At 45.4% G+C, this 22,777-nt stretch overlaps 1 protein-coding gene across 1 annotated transcript in view; it reads left to right on the top strand.

Moving 5' to 3' along the window:
- Window positions 1–1,530: 1,530 nt before the first annotated feature.
- Window positions 1,531–22,777, top strand: part of SLC12A5 (solute carrier family 12 member 5) — a gene marked incomplete at its 5' end in the record, with an annotated part of 200,929 nt that continues 179,682 nt past the window's right edge. Inside the window, 3 exon segments of the mRNA XM_029613484.1 lie at window positions 1,531–1,638; window positions 9,683–9,814; window positions 16,682–16,828. Of these exon segments, the coding sequence (XP_029469344.1) occupies window positions 1,531–1,638; window positions 9,683–9,814; window positions 16,682–16,828 (387 nt within the window).

Below are 22,777 nucleotides of genomic sequence, written 5' to 3'. Positions count from 1 at the left end.
AGCTGTGTTTAAAAACGGTTTGGACAAGTTCCTGGAGGATAAGTCCATAAACCATTATTAAGGTAGAATTGCAGAAATCCACTGCTTATTCTTGGGATAAGCAGCTTGGAATTTATCTACCCCTTGGGATCCTGCCAGGTACTTGTGACTTGGATTGGCCACTGTTGGAAACAGGATACTGGGCTGGATGGACCTTTGGTCTGACCCAGTATGGGAAATCTTATGGTTTTATATATATAGTATATCTGAAACTAAATTAAATATTTAAAAGTATGATGCCTAAGTATGTATTTTTACAGGCTCGTTCTGGGAGGCGTGGTAATGGGGTCATAATGATTGTTGAGTTTAATTATCAGAATCTCATGGAGAGGTGCTATGGGCCTGAAAGTTAAGGAGGGCATGGCTGAAGGTTGACTTAGGATACCTAACACCCTTGCACTGCCCTATCCATAGCGCAAAGCCCTTAACAGTGTGCTCACACCAGCCCGCCTTGGTCAGATGGAGGAGGATGCCTCACACCGCACTTGCATGGATCAGTGCATGCCAGAAGAAGGTAGAGGTGTGCTGGTGTCATCCTGCATGGGCTGAAAAGGAGGAGACAATGTGTGGCTGCCCTCCTGTGAACCAACACTGAAGAGGAAAGCTGCAGCAGGGGGCTAGCAACATCAGATTAATAAGAGGGGGGGGGGGAGAGAGAGGAGAATGCTGGAATTGGGGCAAAGAGAAAGGATGACAGGCAATATGAAAAAAAGAAAATGGGGCCCATCCACAAAAGTGTCCCCTGTATTTGGGGGGAGGGGGGGGCAGTCAACCCCGGCTCTAGCAGCTGTATTTTCCACAGAGAACAAAAGGACAGTTTGGCCAGACCAACCAAACTACAACTCAACAATTTCGCATTACTTGTCATTTCATACAAGCAATCACAAAGTAATAGACTAAGCAACAACCCTACTTTGTGTTAATGCTACTGTTGTGCACATTCTCCAACTTGCTTTACCTTTACTTTCCAAGGGATCAGGAAATCAAACAATACTATGGGGGGGGGGGGGGGGGTGTCGATATTGTATTGCCGGGATTTCAATTTTGCGCCCCACCAACCAATGACATTTTACTGGGGCCACTTTTTACAAGGGCAAAATTGAAGCAACTTAACTTTATCCCGGTGGCACTGATACTCAGCACTCTCCAAATATATTTAGATGGGTAAAGCAGGTCGGATAAATCACAGTCCTAAAGTTAACCGGAAAACTTTAGGAGGGTGCCCGGGAAACTTCCTGTTCAGCGTATCACTCAATAAGGGAACTTCATGATGCTTTCTGAAAATATGAAGCTGTCCCGTTTTCCTTGACGAATGAAAGAAAATACGAGAAAAAGATCTGCTCTTCCAAGCTTCTAGACTGCGATCACACCCAGAAAATAAATGATTACCCTGAATGTGAGAGCAGAGGGGGAAAATTCAAAGTCTGCAGTGGAGCGCATTGGTGTGAAAAAGTTGATACTGGGGTTTGCGTTCCTTAATTTCACTTTCTGGTTGTGTCTTCAGGTGATGGAAACCCCAAGGAGAGCAGTCCATTCATCAACAGCAGTGACCTGGAGAAAGGGAGGGAGTATGATGGAAAGAACATGGCGCTCTTTGAGGTAGGACATCAGAAGGAGGGAGCAAGAATGTCAAGAAAACCTGGGAAGGGATTTGGGGTGTTGCAAGGGGCAATGGGTGTAAACAGAGGAGGGGAAGAGCTGACTGGATGAACAAAAAGTGTGAGATGGGGTGACGAGAAGCATTCTGACTGGCAAATAAAGGTGCAAGGGGTTACAGAGTACTTAATTCATTATAAAATGTGTCAGACAAATGGAAGAAGATGATTGATCATTTAGACTCGTGTGATTGCAATAACGTTTCACAGCCACTTACCATAACTGACTCAATGTCACAAACTGAAATGGCAAAAATGTGAAAAGCAATGTGTAAAACATGCGCGCTAATTAACGAATACCCCCCTACAAGTTCAGAAAACAGAGCTATGAATAGCAGAATTGCCTTGAGGTAAGAAATAAACTTAAAAAAGAATTAAAGTTTTAGAAAAAAAACTAAATGCATGTTTTTTCAGGCAGGCTGATTAATTATTGATTATTACTTAGTATTAATATTATTGCTTAATGTATTTTAAAATTGTTATTATGTTGATTTTATATATATTTTTTTTTAAAGTGATGATGTATGTTGTATTTTTAAATTATTTTTATGGATGCCAATTTGTAATCCACATTGAACACTTTGTGGAAGTAGCAGAATATAAAAACGTATAAATAAGTAAGTAAATACATTCTGTAAATAAAGAAACACCAAGGCTAGTAGATATAGAGCTGTCTAGCCACCATCATTCAGTAGCTTCCAGCCTGCGACATAGACCCTTGTGAGTCAACTCACAGGAGGCTGCTCCCAGTGAGAAGCATCTTTAGGGACTCTCAGGAAAATCAAAGGTGGAAAGAAAAATCCAGAGGGGCAAGAGATGCTTTTAAATGGGAATCTTTCAATATGGTTTAAAAAATGAAAAGTGTGTACACATGATATTGTGAGTTGATTTCAAAGCAATCTTGTTGAAGGGTGGGTTCCCTGGTGAGTGGATTCCGCCTGGTGAAGCTTGGGAACTGGTGCTCTTCTCTACAGTAGTTGCCAAAGTGAATCAGTGACCACGCGTATGGTTCAGTGGAGAGATAAGCAACAAAAATCTCTTAGGGGCTGATGTAATCGGGTTTGCTAGGCTGAGCGCACATATTATTTCATGTTTCTGTGCACATATTTGTGCACGTAATTTTATTTTTGATTTGCAAAGGATTTTAGCACACAAAAAATGTACACACAATGCTGAGTAAAAATGTGCACACAAATTAGCGCTCCTCTATGTAAATCCCATGTTAATGAAGGCATTAGCTATTACTCCCCAATAAAGGGAGCTTTTCTTAATGCTGCAAATCTACCTCCTAGATTAGAGGTGGAGTAAAATTAATTACATTTCCGGTGCCTTGTATTATTAGTCTATGATGCTGTGCCAGTAGGGACTTGGATCTGAATTTCCTGGGTGCAGAGGTCCTGGACTGACATCTCCCAGATACTTGGTGGATCACTGGACTTGGGAATCTCATGTCCAGGACCACAATGGTATAACACCATAGACTGACATGAGCCCTGGAAATGTGAGTTAACTTTTATTCCATCTCTGACAAAACATGATCTAAGCACTGGAGTACCCAAGTCCAGGACCCCCATGTTAAAGATTCTCTGTCCGGGGACTCCTGAGTGAAAAGGATTGTGCCTTGGGAAACACCCCCCCCCCCCCCCTGCTCAACCACTTACCTACCCCATCCTTCTACCCCACCCACTCATTTACCGGCTACCCAGCTAACTACCCCATCTGTCCACTAACACACCACCAAATAGTTAACTACCCCTCCACAAACCTACCTACTCCCTTCCTATCCACTGACTACCCACCCACCTATCTACCTACCCGACACTCATCCATTAACCCCCCTTCCAACTGAGATCACTTTTCGCCTGTTTACTGAGTCTGTTGGGTGTTATTAATAAATCTGCGGCCATCATCAGAGACAGGTTGATGGGCTAAAGTACCATTGTGATAACTTGGTGATAGCAGCTTGGGAAACAGCCGGAAGGAATAAGGAGGCAGACACTGGCTGTTTTCTTTAGGTGAAATTTATTTACAATGAAAGAAAAGTCAAACAAACAAATGCAGCTCAACATAAGTTCAGGTACCACACAGATATCTCACATAGCAGGTCTTTGCATACAATGAATTCCTGTCTGCTCCACGGGGCCTCACTAACCCTTCTAAGCCCTGAGTTCTTGTACACTGGTGAGGGGGCTCCTCCCCTTCACCCAGGATTCCTTGCAGGTCTGGATCATAAGGAAGATTGGGTGAGGCTGCTGTGCCCGGTCCCTTAAACTGGTCTGAAGGAATTTCCTATAGACTCCCTCACAACCATGTTATTAGCTTTTTTCAGTGCAAGGCCTCTAAGGCCCACTTGTCTATCAATGCCTCCTTCTCGACTGCTGAATAACACCTTTTGCATGGCATCAGCTTCAAGATAATGTATGCCACAGGGTGTTCTTGGCCATTCTTCTTTTTGACTATGGCTGCTCCCAAGCTTACTTCTGAGGCATCAGTCTGAACCGTAAAGAGTTCAATGAAGTCCAGACTTATCAGGACCCGTTCGGAGCACAGTGCCTCTTTCAGAGCCCCAAAGGCCTTCTCTGCTTCAGCTGACCACTGGACCTTCTCCGGTGCTTTCTTCACCAACAGTCTTGTGAGAGGCACGGCCTTCTCTGAATAATTGGGGATTACTCTTCTATAATACCCTGTGATGCCTAGGAATGCTCTCACTTTTGCTTTTGTTTGTGGGACTGGCACCCTGGTGATCACCTCGATCTTATAGGTCTGCAGATGAACCTTACTCTTCCCCAGGGTGTAGCCAAGGTATTGGACTTCTTGACCCCGCTAGGAAGCACTTCTTAGGGTTGGTTGTCAGTCCTACTTTCCTCAGACTGGTGAGCATGGCCTGGAGTTGGCATAGGTATGTCTTCCAATCTGGGCTGTACACTACGATGTCATCCAAATAGACGACTGCATACCCTTGATGTGGGCAGAGCAGGTGGTCCACCAAGCGCTGGAATGTTGCAGGGGTGCCATGGAGTCCAAAAGGGAGGATGGTGAACTGGTAAAGTCCCATGGGTGTTGAGAATGCAGTCTTCTTCTTCACCACTGGCATGAGAGGCACTTGCCAGTACCCTTTTGTAAAGTCTGAGTTAGAGGTGAACTGGGCTTATCCCAGACACTCAATCCCATCCACTGAAGGCATCGGGTATACGTCAAGCTTTGAGACCTTGTTGACCTTTTTAATGTCAATGCAGAACCTTATGCAGCCATCTGGCTTCGGCACCAACACTATGGATGAGGACCAATCACTGTTAGACTCTTCTATAACTCCAAGCCAGAGCATTTCCTTCACGTGTTGCCTAGCCTCAGAAATCCGATAGGGTTATTGCCGCACAACAACCCCAAGAGACTTAATGTCACACTGCACCTGATGTGTACGACCTGATAGGGTCAAAATGATCTCCTTGTTTTGCTTCACTAGCTGCTTTAAGTCAGCTGTCTGAGCAGTAGACAGCTGCTTTCCGAAAGTAATCTGGATTTGGTCCATGTCAGGTCTGACCTCTAGACCAAACTCTTACATCTCCACACACCCATGGATCTCACTTCTTAGAAGGTTTATATGGTAGATCTGAGATTTCTTTCATTTATCAGACTGGGCTATTTTGTAATCCATGGGCCCTGTTTTTTCCAAAATTTCATAGGGTCCTTACCAATGGGCTAATAGCTTGCTTTCCAAAGAGGGGAGGAGGACAAGGATGTAGTCCCTCAGCTGGAATACTCTTTGGTCCGTGGGGTGATTATAAGCTCGGGCTTAGGTAGCCTGAGCCTTCTCTAGGCATAGGCAGGCTGTCTCGCCAGCTTTTTTAAGGCGATCCTGCACTCAGAGAACGTAGTCCATGAGATTTTGCCCAAGGTTTCCTTCACCTTCCCAAATTTCCCAAGCTATGTCCATAATTCCTCTCGGCCTTCTCCCATACAGTAGTTTAAACAGGAAAAAACCCATGGAGCTCATAAGAACTTAAGAAATTGCCATTCTGGGTCAGATCAACGGTCCATCAAGCCCAGCATCCTGTTTCCAACAGAGGTCAAACCAGGCCACAAGAACCTGGCAATTACCCAAACACTAAGAAGATTCCACTACTGATGCAATTAATAGCAGTGACTATTCCCTAAGTAAACTTGATTAATAGCAGTTAATGGACTTCTCCTCCAAGAACTTATCCAAACCTTTTTTGAACCCAGCTACACTAACTGCACTAACCACATCCTCTGGCAACAAATTCCAGAGCTTTATTGTGTGTTGAGTGAAACGAATTTTCTCCGATTAGTCTTAAATGTGTTACTTGCTAACTTCATGGAATGCCCCCTAGTCTTTCTATTATTCGAAAGTGTAAATAACCTATTCACATCTACTTGTTCAGAATTGTACACAGAATTCAAGGTGCGGTCTCACCATGGAGCGATACAGAGGCATTATGACATTTTCCATTTTATTAACCATTCCCTTCCTAATAATTCCTAACATTCTGTTTGCTTTTTTGACTGCTGCAGCACACTGAGCCGACGATTTTAAAGTATTATCCACTATGATGCCTAGATCTTTTTCCTGGAGCACTTTGTGGATTACAATCAGTACATAGGGTAGCAATGAGTCCTGGTTCTTGCCATCTTTATTCACAGATTTCCTCAACATTTGCTTGAAAGTCTGGTTGAAGTGCTCAGCGAGGCCATCGGTCTGCAGGTGATGTACTGAGGTGTGCAGAGTCTTTACCTTAAGAAAGATGCAGCTTTGTTTTATTGCCTTGACATGGATGGGGGTCCCCTGATTCATTAAGATCTCCTTGGGTAGCCCAAGTCATGAAAAATCTTCCATTAGGGCAGTCGCCACTGTCGGAGTCTTCATGTTCCGTAATGGTACTGCCTCTAGATATCTTGTGGCATAGCCCAGAATGACGAGGATGTGCTTATTTCCTTGAGTAAATCTCTTTAGTGGCCCCATAAGATCCATGCCCATCCCTTAAAAAGGGGTCTTAATTATGGGCATTGTTATGAGAGGTGACGTTCATATGCCGGCAGTCTTTGTGAGTTGGCAAGTAGGGCAGGACCAGCAATACAACTTGACCTGTTTAGACCCAGCCAATAGAATTGTGTCAGTATTTTTTGCCAGGCCTTTTCCTCCCCAGGGTGACCCCCCCCCCCGTAGAAGGTGGCTGTATGCTAGTTGTATGACCTTCTGATGATACAGTTTGTGAACTAGGAGTTGTTCTATCAGTTCCCCCTCTACACTTCCCTTTGTGACTTGGTGAAGCAGATCCCCTTTCATCACAAAATAAGGAAGAATAGGGTCTGTAAGCTATGTTCCAGGAAATACCTTTCCATCTACCCTTTGTATTTGCTCCTGGGCCCACTTGGAGAACTCATCCTCCCTCTGGGCCTGCTTGAAGCTCCCTGGGTCACCTCCTTTTTCTCACTCAAAGGGGCCAGATAAGACATTCTGTATGGGCGATTGTCCTGACTCCGATCCCTTCTCCCTGGTTGCCTCTAAATTGGCAGAATAAGTGTATTTGTTCTGTTGGTGCTGCCTCTCAGACTTAGGAGTCTTGGAGTCTTTATGATAGAGATCTGGATCTTCCAAGAGAAAGAATTCTGGAAAGTCCATTTCTTCATTGTTGTGGTTGGATGAACCCACTGTGAGCTGGTTCCAGAGGCGCTTAAAATTTGGACAGTCCCGTCCTATGACCACAGGGTAGAGTAGCCAAGGAAGAACTCCCACCTCAATTTCTCTTGACCGACCAGGGTCTTCAGTTGTACCTGGCTTGATGGATACTGCCATTGGTCCCCGTGTATGCATGCCAGGGTCACTACTCTGTTGTAGTCAATCTGGACTTGCTTTACTAACTCTCTTTGTACGAGCTTTTTCACACTCCCAGAGTACACTATTGCTTGGGTTGGAATGCCATCTAGCTCAACTGCAATCACAAAAGCAGAGACTCCCTAGCTGGTGACATCCACAAAATTACAAAAGTGTGGGGCCACGGCATTAACGTCCATGGGTTCATCTTCCCTATGAGAACAGTCTCTGTAAAATGGCCCCTTTCTCCTCAGCTGAAACATGCCGGTCAGGCTGAGGGTTATGGTTGAGGTGAAAAGCCTGGCTGGACCTGTGCTACTGATTTTTCAGGCCTCTGGCTCTTAGATCTCAGTTATCCTCTACACGAGTCAAGTGGCTTCTCTGGGAACCTACTTGGTTCACGCATTGTCTGATCCTGATAATAGGCCTCCACTGCTTCCAGTGCCTTTTCAACTGTAAGGTTTGGGTGTCGGCAGACCCACTGCCACATAGGCCATTCTAGGCTGTCTAGGAACTGTTCCAGCAGAACTGCTTTGGCTATCTCCACCCTAGTCTTCCCTTCTGGATGCAGCCACTTCAAAGCGACATCTTTAAGTCTGTGGAATAGGTTCCTTGGGTTTTCTCCAGCCTGTAGAACTTCCTGCCAAAATTACTGTTAGGCTTCTGGGGTGCGTCCACTCTCTCTAGAATGATGGCCCTGACTTCCTGGTATGTGGCCCTGCCTTCTGGATTGACGGTTTGGAAGGTATTTTGACTATCTTTCAAACTGTAAATTCCCCAGATAGGTAGCCCACCTGTCCTCTGGCCAGCCTGCCAGTCAGGCTGTGCATTCAAGGTTTTTCAGGAAACCATTGAGGTCTTCTCCAGGGGTCATCTTAAGTAGTGTTGGAGACACAGAAGGTGGACTGGTTACAGCGGTTTGCACAGCTTGTGCTATCTGGGTCACCTGCTCTCATGGTGCCTGCTGCTGATCAATTTACATTTGCAGGGTGTTTTGTAATCGTTGCTGCCCTGCAACAAGGACCTGGATAACCTGCTCCATCTTCCCTACTTATCAAGCTGCCTCCAAACTACATACCTCTCCGGGGAAAGGAGAGAGGGGGAGGAAACAAAACAACCCTGCTGGCCTGTCCGACCCTTACTCACTGCTTGACCCCTGACTACACAGGTGGGGCTAGCCCCCTTGGCCTGTTGCATGAAAGCTGGGTGAGTGGAACTGGGAGGTCCCAGGAAAAAGAACACAAACTGTAATTTTTATTTTCTGCTGCTGCGGCTATGGACTCTGTCTGTGCTTCCCGCTTAGGTAAGAGATCCCACTGCTACCACCATATGTGGTAACTTGGCGATAGTGGCTTGGGAAACAACTAGAAGGAATAATGAGGCAGACTCTGGCTGTTTCCTTTAGGTGCAATTTATTTACAGTGGAAGATAAATCAGATAAACAATTGCAGCTCACCTTAAGTTCAGGAAGCACACAGATATCACACATAGCAGGTCTTTGCATCGAATGGGTTCCTGTCTGCTCCGCGGGGCCTCTCTACCCATTCTAGATCCTGAGTTCTTGTGCACTGGTGAGGGGCTTCTCCCGTCACCCAGGATTCCTTGGGGGGTCTGGATCTTAAGGAGGACTGGGTGAGACAGCTGTGCCCGGTCCTTTAAGGTTGTCTGAGGGAGTTTCCTAAGGACTCCCTCACAACCATGTTATTAGCTTTTTTCAGTTTTAAACACACAAATCACTACTCATATTGGGGCCAATGTAATAAGGCTGAGCGCGCATTTTTACTCACCTGTGCGCACATTTTTCTGTTAGCACGTGTTTTAAACTTCCCAATGCATTTGCATAATATTAGCTTACTGCATCTGGAGTTGATATTTCTCAGCACGTCAGGAAAGAAAATGTGCGCTAAACCTTTGCTCACATTTTGTTATGTCGGCCTCTTACCAACTAAAATTGGTGAGGTTCCAAGATCAAAGGGCCAGCAAGCAGGTAAGCTGGGCAATCTGAGCTTTGGGGTTCCTGGGAATGTAGATTGTTTGTAGAGACTTAGTTGGCATAGAGTGATTATATGATTGAGATCCTCTCTCTGTAGTATAGAAATGTGCAATTTTTGGGGGATGTTACGCCTCTCACTTTCTTCACTCCTTCCGTTTACAGGAGGAAATGGACACCAGTCCCATGGTCTCCTCCCTCCTCAGTGGCCTAGCTAACTACACAAACCTGCCCCAAGGTGTGCGGGAGCACGAAGAGGCTGAAAACAATGAAGGCGCCAAGAAGAAACCTGTCCAGGTAGAAGGGGAAGAGACGGTGGAAGGGAATCTTCTTACTGTGCTAATGTTTAAAAGGCAGCATGGAGCGGGGTTCTCAGGAAGCTGAGGGAGATCGAGTAATCAGGGAGCTGATTACAGAGTCAGTTCTCTGGTCTTGCATTATTATGAGGGCGTTCAATGCGGTGAAAGTGATTTCTGAAGGATATGAGTGCATGAATTTTTCTTTGAGACTCGTGCAGTGTGTTTCCCAACCCTTTCCTGGAGGCACACCTAACCACTCGGGTTTTCAGGATATTCATAATGAATATGCATAAGATAGATTTGCATATACTGCAGACCCAGTGTATGTAAATCTATCTCATGCATATTCATTGTGGCAATCCTGAAAACCCATCTGGTCACATCAGACCAAGGAATTTCAGTATGAACAATGTTTTTCCCCATAACACCATCAATATCATTAGGAATTTGAATATTAAAATGTTTATTGCTATGTTAATCCCAGGAAAGACAGGATACATTGGATATTGTGATAGTTTAAATTGGCCTAACCAAAAGAAATTACTTAGATTAGGTTGTACATGAATTTGTGAGGCCTCATAAGCCCTTCAGCTGTCACTGAAAAGGATTCAGAAAAGCACACGTACCTCATGTTTCACTACTGGAATCTCCTGGACATTTGCCGACAGCAGGAGAAAGGGTCAGAGTGAAAGTGAGAAGGAGCTGGCTGCAGATGTCAGTGAGATATGGGCGATGAGTTAGTCACACTCAATCGGAGGTTATTAGCCTTGTTGTAAGTGAACACAGATGATTTCTCAGTGCTTCTGCTAACCTGATTTGACATGGCACTCTCGTGTTCTCTTGTCATGGTGCCTAATGTCACGCTACAGTGGAATCTCACTCACAGTCCTCCCGGACTTCGGGCTGCAGTCCATTTGCATGAAGCTCTCTTTCCATGAAGAGATTCCACCTCCCTCCCTCCGTTCAGCTTGGTAGCCTACAGAACCGAGCTCAGCCCCAGCTCAGCACCACAGATGAGACTCTGGAGTGGTGGGATAACTCTCTCTCGCTCTCTCTCATTATGTCTGCATAGTGCATTACAGATTTCATGAGGCAAAATTCATGCAGTTCTTCCCTGAAGCTCTTTCCTGAGAAGGAATTTATAGTTCCAAGCATCATGTGTATGTATGTTCCTGCAGATTTAATTTGCAAAATATGAATAGCTTTTGAGCTATATGAAGACTGTTCTATCATCTGTCTACAGACTTTGGGTTTGGATAGAATTATGTAGCCAACTAGATCAATTCTGAACAATCCAAAAACATAATGGAAAAGTACAAGGAAGCAGGACTCATCTGTTTTTTCGCTGAACAGAGTGGATGGAAATGAAAGAATTTAGTTTTGACCTAATATCATCTGCGAGCTATTGGGCTTTATTCTCAGTGCATCTGAGCATACTTAAACTTACAGATCCGGAGTCATAGAAAAAGTAGCACTGAGTAATCCAAACGTTTGAAACCCTATGGGGCTGATTCTCTAAAGACCATCAAAACAGTGTGCACACAAAAGCGTTGTGGTGTGCACGATAAATTATGGCCGATTCACTAAAGGTTAACCTGGGTGAAAAATCCATGGTAAATCGAGCGTGCGCTCGCAGGCGAATGCAAGCACACTGCGGACTGTGCAAGTAGGGTACTAATGAGCTCATTAGCTCTTATCATTCTCTTCAGTAAATGCGGCTAAATTTATCAGGACCGTTATATCCAAATAAATTTATCACCTGCTCAAGATGGTTGGCAAATGTTAGTGGGCCGGCAGCGCTGTGGCTTGATGCATAGAAAAGCACTGCAGAGCAGCAGCGTTTGGAGTAAGGGGGCATTCCAGCCTCTCCTGCCAGTGAGGAATTCAGTCAATTGGAAATGTAGGCTGGCATTCCAGAGAGGAGCTGAGAGAGGGCAGGGATGTTGGGGGACTCCCCCACCCCACCCCCCCCTGGAGGGGCTGATCTTTCTTGGGGAGGGGTGATGTATAGCACCCCAGAGGAGCAGCTCATTCTTAGAGGTGAGGGATATCCCTGGGAGGGGCTTCTTCTTTCTTTGGGATGAGGGAGGATGCCGGGGGGGGGGGGGGGGGGGTCAGGAAGAGAGTGGGATGGAGCCCCTGGAAGAGCCTTTGCCTTCAGTTTGGGCACGGGTGGGAGAGATTCCCCACCCTAACTCGCTTTGGGCCAGTCAGTGCAGGGGTTTACGATGTGCAGACGATGCACACACAATTAAAGGCTTGCAATGCCTTTAGCATGGGCCTTTTAGCCACCGCATGCTCTCTGTATCATTATCATTGTGAAATGAATGCTAATTACAATTTTAGTTTTCATGCTAAAAAAAATTAGTGCTTGCATGCAAATATTTTTAGCACTCATCTTCGTGAATCGTCCCCTATATTTCTTAGCTTTGTATTTTCTGGTAAACAGATACATATGAGGGAGGAAAGAAAAATATGTTTATGTTAAAAAAATGAATGTTAGGCTCTGACAGTCACTGCAAACAGATTTAGCAGATAGGCATGTTGGGGTTGTTTTTTTTTTAATGTGACGTTTTCAAATTTGCTGTTGCCGAGACATTTCTGTTTGTTTTCATCTGTTTTACCAAATGCATGTTAGTGCTTTAGGCTTTTGTTTGGCCACATTAGAGGCAGCATAATTGGTACAGTGTAAACAAGATAAGCAACAAAAAAAGCTAGGGTGTAATCCATAGGGATGGGCCTGCTAGGCCCTCAAGGTTTACTTGCAATGAATATTCATGAGAGATGTATGCATAGAGGGGGCTCTGATCTTAACAAGCATAGTGCTAATTTCACAGTTTGATTATTCTGAAGGCCAAGCCCACGTGCAGCCTCTGGGCACTTGAGGTGGGCATTCCTGGTGCAAGCTCACACATAAGAGAACTGGTTTTTAGTACAAGGCCGTTGGTTTTCCCACACTTGGAATATTTCCCTGGATCAGAAGTTGCACAGTTTTCCACCATCTTCCTCTGAAACATGACTCCATGTTAAAGTATTTTAAAACAGGAGGTTAAGGTATCATGCAACCCCTCTATTCTTTCTTTCTGTGATTTTTACCTTGTATGGTACGAACATCCATTATTAACAATGATGTGGCAAATACAGTTTGTGAAGATCTGTGAGTCCTTACATGAGTACAGTGAAATAGTTTACTGTAAGTAATGCAAATATTGCAATTTCATATTGAGGCTAACATGATACTTTACAATACCATCACCAATAGTTCATGCCCCTATTATAGGTATCTATCTAGCTGTCCAGTATGTACACATGTATGCACTATATATGTACCTGTCTATACTATGTCTGTCTGTCTCTTTGTATGTCTAGAGCAGGGGTGAGCAAATGTTTGGAGTCACGGCCCCCCTTTACATTCATTCAATTGGTTGGGGCCCCCAAGATGGAGTTATATTTTTATCTATCTATTCACCAGGCAGCCACACTACCAACCAGTGGCTCAAAGCCTCCATTTTGTTTCTCTTCAATTTGCTGAAAGGAATAAGCTTATAGAAATGCACGGGTGCAGAGAGTCAGATATCTGGTACCCAGACAGACAGAGAGGGACACGGATATGTTATATCCAGACAATCAGAAACACCCCATCCCCAGACCGACAGAGAGCGAAACAGACACGGAGAGCCCCACAGACAGACATAGTTACTCCATACCAAGACAGACACCCCACAGAGAGACAGAAACCCAATACCCAGACAGACACAGAGACACAGACATTCCAGACCTAGACAGACAAGCACAGACAGACAAACCACCCCCAGACACAGACAGAGAGGAATAGACACAGCATACCCAAACACAGACACGGGCAGAGAGCGACAGACATTACATACAGTTACACAGATCAAAGCACACCAGACAGAGACACGCTCCACAAAGGTAAGGGCTAGAAAATGTTTAAAAAAAATGAGGTGCCAGCCAAAAGTAAGCCTCCATTCCACCTTGCCTGACTTTTTTTTTTTGCTTTTTTACTGTTTCCACTAATCTTTCCATATATTTTTGTATTATTCTTAGTAGCTCATCTTTTTTGTTTTCTCGTGTTTTGATTTGCTTGTTTAATGTTTTTGCACATCACCTTCTCTCCGGCCTCTTTGCCCATTCCCCTCCCCCTCCCCGGGTAGGGCATCCGACAGCATCGGGAGCTCCTCCTGGGCTGAGGCTTGAGGGTGGCAGGCTCTTCCTTGATTGTGGAACAGCGCAGCGGCTGCTCCCACGTCCACTTCTGCCCCAGAGTAAGTAAGCAGCTGCCCGTCTGGGCCCACCACAGCAGGAGCAGCTCCTTTCCCCAGCCCATCGAAAAAGGTGGCCTGCTTACAATGAGGTCACTATGTTCTGGCACTTTCCTCCCTCCTGAGCTTACAGTGCTTTCACGGCACTGAGTCTCCACAGCATAGGCCCCCCCCCCTTCAGGATTGCTGAAGCCCCCCTGCCCCCTGGTTTGCTGACCCCTGGTATAGAGAGAGGGACACATGTACCCAATGAATGATTGGGACCAGAAGCTGCGTATGTAACATTATTGCTGCGGCAGATTTATACCCCATGGTTCCCTTTAAGCATGTGGACAGCTGGCTGCCACCTCCCCAACACCATTGCCACCCCAAGATAGTGCCCCTGCCCCCCCAGCGCCACCACAAGATGGTGCCGCATTGCAGCTGATGACTCACACTGCAGGGCAGCTGCCCACAAGCACTGGCCTACTCTGGCAACTCCAGCCCCGGTGATGTATTTATTTACATATGGGGACTGTTCAAGTTAAAATGTTGCACGATAATGTCCGGTCTGCATCTCTTTTATTACCTGTTAAAAAGACCGGACAGAAGATTTGAATTCTGAGTGCTGCGGAGGCAATCTCCCTGAACTGATAGGGCACGCCAGGGCAATCGTATGCAAACTGACGCCAGGCAATCAGAGCTGTTACCTAGAAAACAGAAGCGTGCAACGGCAGCAGGAGCTATGCAGTCGTAATCAGAAAGAAAAGACAGGTTGAAGCGTAGAGGCAGACAAGCAACCACTGAGTGTAGAGTTTGGAAGCAGGAAAGGAGGACCATCTGGATCAGAAGCATAGATTTCAGAATAAGAGATGTTTCCGGCCTATTAGAAGGTAAAAGAAGGAAAGCAAGAGTTCAGTGGGCAAGTTTGGGCTTAACTGTAGTTGAAACTTAAACTTGCCAGGTAAAAAAAATGTGCCTGTGCCCTGTTTCGCCTTAACATCTCAGCCTCTGTCTTTCTCATTTCCCATTCTGCTAAGTGAAGATGGCCCTTAACTGAAGGACACTGAGTATTTGCTTCTTTACTTTTTCCCATCTCGGTTGCCCTGTTGGATTCTGGCCCCTCTCCCCTAATTTGCTTATACCTAGGTCTTCTAGGTCTTTAGTTGGGAGGAGATGCAAGTCCTCACTGCAGGGCTAATTGTTAGGCCATGCCAGCCCCATAGAAAGGAAGGAAGGAAAAAAAATACAAAGAGAATGTGAAGGAACAGTGCAAAAGGCATTCTTTATCCTGTCTACAGCATACTTAGGTGGGAGCAGGGTTGTTTCTGTTTAAATGAAATGCCCCGCAGGTCTTTCTGCTCATGCATCTGCTGACGGAAAACACAGAGGCAAGCGTTACCGCAAACAATGTCATGAAGCAGAAAGCCTTGGATTTGCACCCGCCTTCTCCTTCATCATCAGCTAGTCTGTCCCGTCCGCCCTCGCTCGCTCTCTCTCTCTCTCTCTCTTATTTAGGTCAGTGCCCCCGTCCTTTCCCCTCCATCTCTCCCTCCTCTGTGGACTTTTCTCTAGACCCCTTGTTTCCCCTTGCTGTGTTCCCCGTCTTTCTCTCGCAGCTGTGTACGTCTGCTCCCCTTTCTGCTGCTGCTGGCCCTGCTCCATTCGCTCTTGGCCCTCGCTGTGCCAGGCGCGCGGAGGGGAATCGCTAATGAGCGCCGCGAGTGGATGTGCGGTGCGCGAGCGCGCCTTTCCCCATGGGAGGCTGACTTCATTGCCCTCCGCGTGAGCCGCGCAAGGCGCCGAGAGCTCGCCCCAAGCTCCGCACCTCTGCCTGCAGGATCCCCCTTTCTTCCTCCCCAGCAGGCGAGCTAGATCCCTCTCCTTTGAACTGCGGATCTCCACCATTGAAGGGGATACGCAGCTGCCCCCATTTCTTTCCTTCTCTTTGCCCTAACTCCCTCCACCTCCCTTCCCCGACCCAGTGCAGGTGGACAAAAAAAGATGATGATCCTCAACTACAATTCTAAAGATTACCTGACATCCGGGTATATCCCCCTATTGGACACTGCTTGATGGAAATAACATGAAATCTTGGGGTAAACACAGCAGCATCTCAGATCATTATCAATCACTTTGTTACATGTACATCCATTTCTCTGGATCATTTTAATGAAATTTCTGGTAACACTGCAATGACCTGCCCCCTACACACAGACATTACAGGGATACTGGATTACTGGTGGGGTTTAAGAATGCAATTAAGAATCACAATGGTTTTCTCACGTTTATTAAATTCATATAACTTTCTTACCATCAGGTTCAAATGTTACCCCATCTCTCTCTCTCTTTATTCTTTCATTTAACCTCTCATTCTCACTGCTTTTCTTTATTCCTTTCTTTGTAGTCTCTTCCCCCTCCCTCCTTCTCTCTCTCTCTCTCTCTGCATTTCCAGCTGGTTACCCATCTGCAGCAATGATCACAGCCCAGCAGTTAGGAGAATTTAATGTTTCATTTCCTTAGCTTTCAGGACTGTGGGGGTAAGGCTGCTTTCCTGTCCTGAGTAATGGTTTTGTGTGCCTCTGTTGCTCTTTCTTCCACAGGCTCCACGCATGGGAACCTTCATGGGGGTCTACCTTCCCTGCCTGCAGAACATCTTTGGGGTGATCCTTTTCCTGCGTCTCACCTGGGTCGTGGGCATTGCCGGCGTGATGGAGTCCTTTGTTATGGTCCTGATGTGTTGCTCCTGTGTGAGTGTTGGCAGCTGCTTATGCTTATCATACCAACATTGTAACAGACAATATGGAGACCTCACTGAGAAAGTAACATTGCACAGAGGCAAGACGCACAACATGAAGGCAACTTGGACTTAGGCATATATTGAACATTATATAGAAAACAGACAATAGCAGCTGCTTCTGAGCATATCCATCCTTCACTGCCTCCAGTTTTGTTACACACATGTGACATGGACACAAAGGGATAAATTTGCAGTAGGGCACTGACTGCAAAGTTACATGCTTTTAAGCCTGCATGAAACAACTCAGTTTTCAAACACAAGGTACCTGCATAAATTGAGTTTGAATATCGAGTTGTTACACTTCTAAATATGTACACATAAGGTGTAATTTTCATAAGGATTTCTGCCCTTAAAACTGAGTTTTATGCATGTAAATGAGCATTTGAAAATCACTATGATATATGCTATTGAATTGTCAATGGGTTTTCTGCACATAGGTGCACTTTAAGTACATAAATAGGCTTTTGAAAATTGTTTTGATATATATTACTTTTACACACATAAATCCTTTTGAAAATTACCTCATAGCATTCCTCATTTCAAGAGAATGACATAAAATTGCACATATTATCGACATGACTTTCTTAAAAAATATAAGTTGCACATGTAAATTCATAGCATGTCCCTGAAATGCCCCTCCGCTCAAGGGATGTGCATTCTTTTGAAACAAATGGATACTTTGAAATGAAATAAGGAATTTTCGTTTTGTTGAAAATGAAACAAATTGATGGTGCTCCTGAAAATAATAAACACTTTCATTTTCATTTATTTTTGGATCCCATTAAAGTTTATAGGGCAAGCAAAACTGCAGGGTTTTTTTTTTCTACTTAAGGCAAGCCAGTGAAGCTGCTGAAGCTTGATTGACTGGAGTTAGGGTGGGAAGGGACAAGGAAGGAGCAGAACCAATCAAGGTCAAGCATTTGTTTAACCAGCCTATCTTAACTGGCACCTGCATGGATTGACATTGACTTCCTCTATTTTTTGAAAGTGAAAGCAACCTCTGAGCTATCATCATTTTCTTTGCTCACTTCTCTGCTGGATCTCAGACAGAGAGGTTGTATTTCTGAAGATGTCAGAGCCAAAGAAAAAGTAGAAAAAGATTTAGAAAGAGCAGGAAGGAGAACTTTAAAGTAAGGTAGGCTGTACTGTTTTTCCTTGTCATTCAGTGTCATTCTGTGATATGTTTAAACTCTTTTAGTAGGTGTAAAAGAAAAAACAGCAACAAACATATCCTTCAGGTTCCTTGTTCTTGTGTATCATGAAGGCAATTACAGACAAACATTTATTTTTCCCAATATATCTTTCCCCTCCCTTCCCCCATCCACCCCATACCTTCTGTTTATTATCATATAAAATTACCCTAGACATTACTAATTCTCCCCTTCCTCACCCTTTATTCACCAAATCACTGAGTCCATAAGTCCAGAGCCATTCTGGCATTATCCATTTTAAAGATGGCAAAATTTAAATTTTCTCTCTGTTCAGTGTTTCAATGTTATTTCTGTGCTGTATCGTTGAAGAGGCAGTGTGTGTGTCTCTGTGCTCAGTGAGTGAATTTTTCCTCTGCAGAGAAAGATTTGACTATAGTTTAACAGTTGCAGTTTCACTGACCACTGCTCTGACAACACTGAGCACCAGCCACGCTTTTTGTTGCTGCTGTTCTCTCTGACTTTCTTTGATTGAAAAAAGGAGCTAGCATTCACTGACTGCAGTGTGTATGGCTCTTTTCACAAGCTGGGTCATCCTCGTGAGAGACAGTCTATATAGGCAGTCAGCAGGTGTGACATGCTTTTTAAACAAGAGACTGTTATCTGTCTGTGTGTGCTCTCCACTATCCACATGACATGAGTGTACTGGTGTGAATAGAATAGTAGAGGAAGAGTACATTTAATTCACTACATTTATTATAAGAACAACAACCCCTAGCCACTCATAGTGACTGAGCAAGTGGGTCAAATTCCATCATGCCACAAGGAATAAGAGGTAGATGTGGCACTAGTGGCAACAACAGTGAGAAAAAGAGAGAAGATAGGCTTTTTCTCCAAAAGTACCTAGGGTGAGCACAAGTACTAGTGGCATTACTGACAGTACTGAAAAAACTAAAACTCCCCCCACCCAAGCTAAAAAGAGATTTTTTTTAACAAGGGGAAACCAGAGGAACGGTCAGACAAGAAGCTCAAGCTGGAAGAAAATCTGCCTGCTTCCACTCTCATCTCTGTTGCTATGGTTCAGGGGCAAGAGAAGGCAGAATCAGTGGAGGGTGGCATCAGCAGTGGAAAGGCAGGGGCACTAGGAGTGGTGCATTCAAAAGCAGCACAGCCTCCTCCCCGATTCCTCCTGATCAGTGTCTGTAGCAGACACTTGGAGAAAGTGCTGATTCAAATGAATCATGCGAGGGCTTCTCAGACTTAGAGGATATAGACCTTCTAGTAGTTCAGGAGGGTTGGAGGAGTCTAATTACTAGCATGCTCTACTATAGTGAACAGCTACAAGAGGCAAAAGGTGATACTGCTGGGGCAAAGAGCACACTCTAGGAAGAGCAGGTAGTGGAGAGTGTGAGAGATGCCCCTTAGCTTTTCTCTACCAGTCCACCCTCAACCCCAGCCCCAATCCCAGCTCTAGCAGCAGCACCAAGCTGTTGTGCCCGTCGGTCGCCAGACGACTGCGACCTCTCATGCTCACCTCTTTTTTCGCTGCACCATCAATTCTCGGAAGAATGGCGTCCTCCGACAGACGCTGCCGACCTCCCTGGCATGGGCGCTGCTGACCACCATCTTGCTTCTGGAGTCACTTAGGCACACACACATGGGCCACCTATGTACTCGTCATGGCGGGAACCTCAAGGGCGTCCCCTTCGCATGACGTCATCTCGCTACCTGTACTTAAACAGACTGGCCCAATGCTCCTACGAGTTAGCAAGCAGTTCTTCTCATTGCTGAATCCACTTCTCCTTGGACTTCCAGTTCCTGTTCCTGTCTCAGTGTGTGAACGCTCTGAGTACTCGCTCCTCGGGGCTCTTCCATGTTCATAGTCTGTCCGCTCCTTGGAGGGCCTTCCTGCCTTGATCTCTGGGAACCATTCCTCATGAGTACCACTGTGCTTCATCTCTACCAAGCCTTGCTGGGATTCCCCACAGTGTACCCTGTGCCTCGGGCCACTACCGCATCTTCACCAGCAGGATTCGCTACACCTTACCCTGCACTGCAGGATATTGTTTTTTCATCTTCAAGTACCTTCTGAGCTCCAGGATCTCAGGCTACCTGAATACCAGTATTATCTTACAGTCATCTTCGGTGTACCCCACGCTGCGGGCCACTACCGGATCGTCACATCTGAGGTATCACCCTGGGACTACCCTCAGCTCAAGAACTGTACTTTGACAGCTTTACCCGCTCCACGGGTTCTGCTTAAGAACTGCACCTTTATCTGCATTCCCCGCTCCACGGGTTATGCTCTCTCTCTCTTCCCTAATAAAGTCTACCTTACAGCTGTGTCCTAGCTACTGAGACCACGCCTACCGGTGGTGAGGCCCACAGGGCTCCTCCCTGTGGGCGGAGACATCTCTCACCTTGGTTCACATCCATACCAAAACATAACCCAAACATCCAGAGAGAGAGAGGAGATCCTGCCAAACATACAAGGTGTGCAGGCTCTTTAGAGTTAGGGAGGATTAGTGATTTGCAAAGCACATGCAGCATCATTTTTAAAAAAGAATACCAGGGATCCAGTTTACTGCTCAAAACAGTAGCAGCAGCAACAGCAGCAAGAAAGCCAGAGAAAAGGGAAAGTCAGTTTCCCAAACTGACTCTTCTTAGGTCCTTCCTCCAGTGAGGTGACTGGCAAGCAACCCCTTACTCCATCTAAGTGGCAAGCTACCATGGAGCAGATGGGGTGTTTTACCACATTACTGACCCCTAATAGGAGGCAGCAGCATCAAAGATGGTGACACAACACATCAGGGAAATGACTGACTTGGATGACCAGCCTTTGCAGATTTTAGCCCCAATTACATTCAGTAGACAGGTTATCCCTGTCCTGAACACTCAGAGCCATGCTCACATGCAGTTGCAGCTGGCTAAGGTTGAGAGGGGTAGCATCCATTTCACCAGCAACATCTGGGCCAGCCAGAATATTATTCACACCTTTCTTTACCTGAAGGCACACATTATTACAGATACTAGTGCAATCATGAAAAAGGCAGTGCAGGATAGGGGCTATGATGGATCTATTGATTTGCACATTTGCTGTAAAGGATACCATGGGCGCCAAGGAGCAATAGCAGCAGCTTAGTCCTGAAGGAACTGATAGGTGCAGGAAAATAGCAGAACATTTTCACTGGAGCATGAAGAATGGGCAGCAGCTCAGGATGTAGGCACTAGATGGAATTCTGCCTACTTAATGTTGCTGAGGTTAGTGAAGCAATGGACTGCTCTTCATGGCTTGTCTCTGGTAAGTGAGATAGGCTTGGATTTCCCCTTGGGCATCTGATTGGCTACATATGATGCAGATGAGAATTTTGAAGCCCTTCAAGGATGCCACAGAGGATCTCAATTCCACAAGAGCCACCCTGGATGAGGTCATCCCCAAAGTCAACATCCTGGAGGAGAAGTTAGAGGTTTCTAGCAGGAACAAGGACTGGCACCATAGGCATTGCTGTTCATGGATGAAACCCCTCACCAAGAATTATACATGTTAGCCATGCAGAGTGATCCATGGACGAAAGGGGGTATTGCCCTCTGGTCCAACAGTCTAATTCATTGGAAGGGATACTGTTGGTTAGGTTGTGGGAATGGGAGCACCAGAGGCAGAGAAACAGTGGGGATGCAGCACAGGAAAAAGTGGGCACCCCACATAGGGTTATGCTCATGATGACATTACTATCAGCTACTATATCCTCCCACCACCTTTATCTGCCACCCACTTTCCATGGCAACCACAGAATGAGTTCTCCTTACACAAGCCATAGCTACAGCAGTTGGCAGAAGAAGAAATTATTTTCCCTCTGCAAAGGAGACTTCAGCATAAATATTAATCACATGTTATCTTGCAGAGATCATTGAGAACATGACCACAGATCCATTGGCATATTGGGCACACAATGCAGTAATGTGGTCAAACTTTGCCAAGGTGGCCCAGCATTTCCGCTCTTTTCCACCAACTAGCATGCCTAGTGAATGGGTATTCTTAATAGCAGGGAACTGTGAATCTACATCAACCACAGTTAGCATCAAAATTGGTGGAAAAGATGGTCTTCATTAAAATTAACTTTCCTTTGTTGGGTTTCCTGGAAATTTGTGCAAGTGGCAGAAGAACTGTGTGTACAGCTACATTAAACCAATGCCCACAGATTGCTGTGTTGTTGCCAGTTACGATTTTTGCCACTGCTGACTAGTCTGCTTCTCGTGCCCTGCTAGCTCATTGCAGTGTTGTTCTGCCACTGTTACTGCTCTGTTTGTTTCTGACCCTCTTATGTTTCCTATGAGAACTTCTGTCCCTGCAGGTATCATTTTTGCCTTTCTTACAGTATCTGGGGGTTTTATGCCACTGTGTTGACTGCCTTATCTCTCACTGTATATCTTGGTGTTTTGATGCCAATATGCTGTTTGCCTTACCTCCTCACTCTAGATGCTTGGGTTTTCATGATACTGTCCTCTCTGCTTTACACATTATTCTATGCTTTGGGATGTTTATGCCACTGTGTTTGCTGACTTAACCCTCATTTTATGCTTTGGGGGTTTGACCACTGTGCTTTGTGCCTTACATCTCTCTCGATTTCTGGGGGTATTGATGCCACTATATACTTTTATTTTCCTAACAAAAGTGACTGTCTGCCGCTTGAGTGAGTCCAGTCCACAAAACTGGGTGCAATGTAATACTAAAACCCCTTAGCTTGCTGCCA

Source organism: Rhinatrema bivittatum, chromosome 8, assembly GCF_901001135.1.
Source record: "Rhinatrema bivittatum chromosome 8, aRhiBiv1.1, whole genome shotgun sequence".
In the NCBI taxonomy this organism is placed as follows: Eukaryota; Metazoa; Chordata; class Amphibia; order Gymnophiona; family Rhinatrematidae; genus Rhinatrema; species Rhinatrema bivittatum.
The sequence above is the reverse complement of the archived record's forward strand: the minus strand, read 5'-3'. Positions and strand labels throughout refer to the sequence as shown.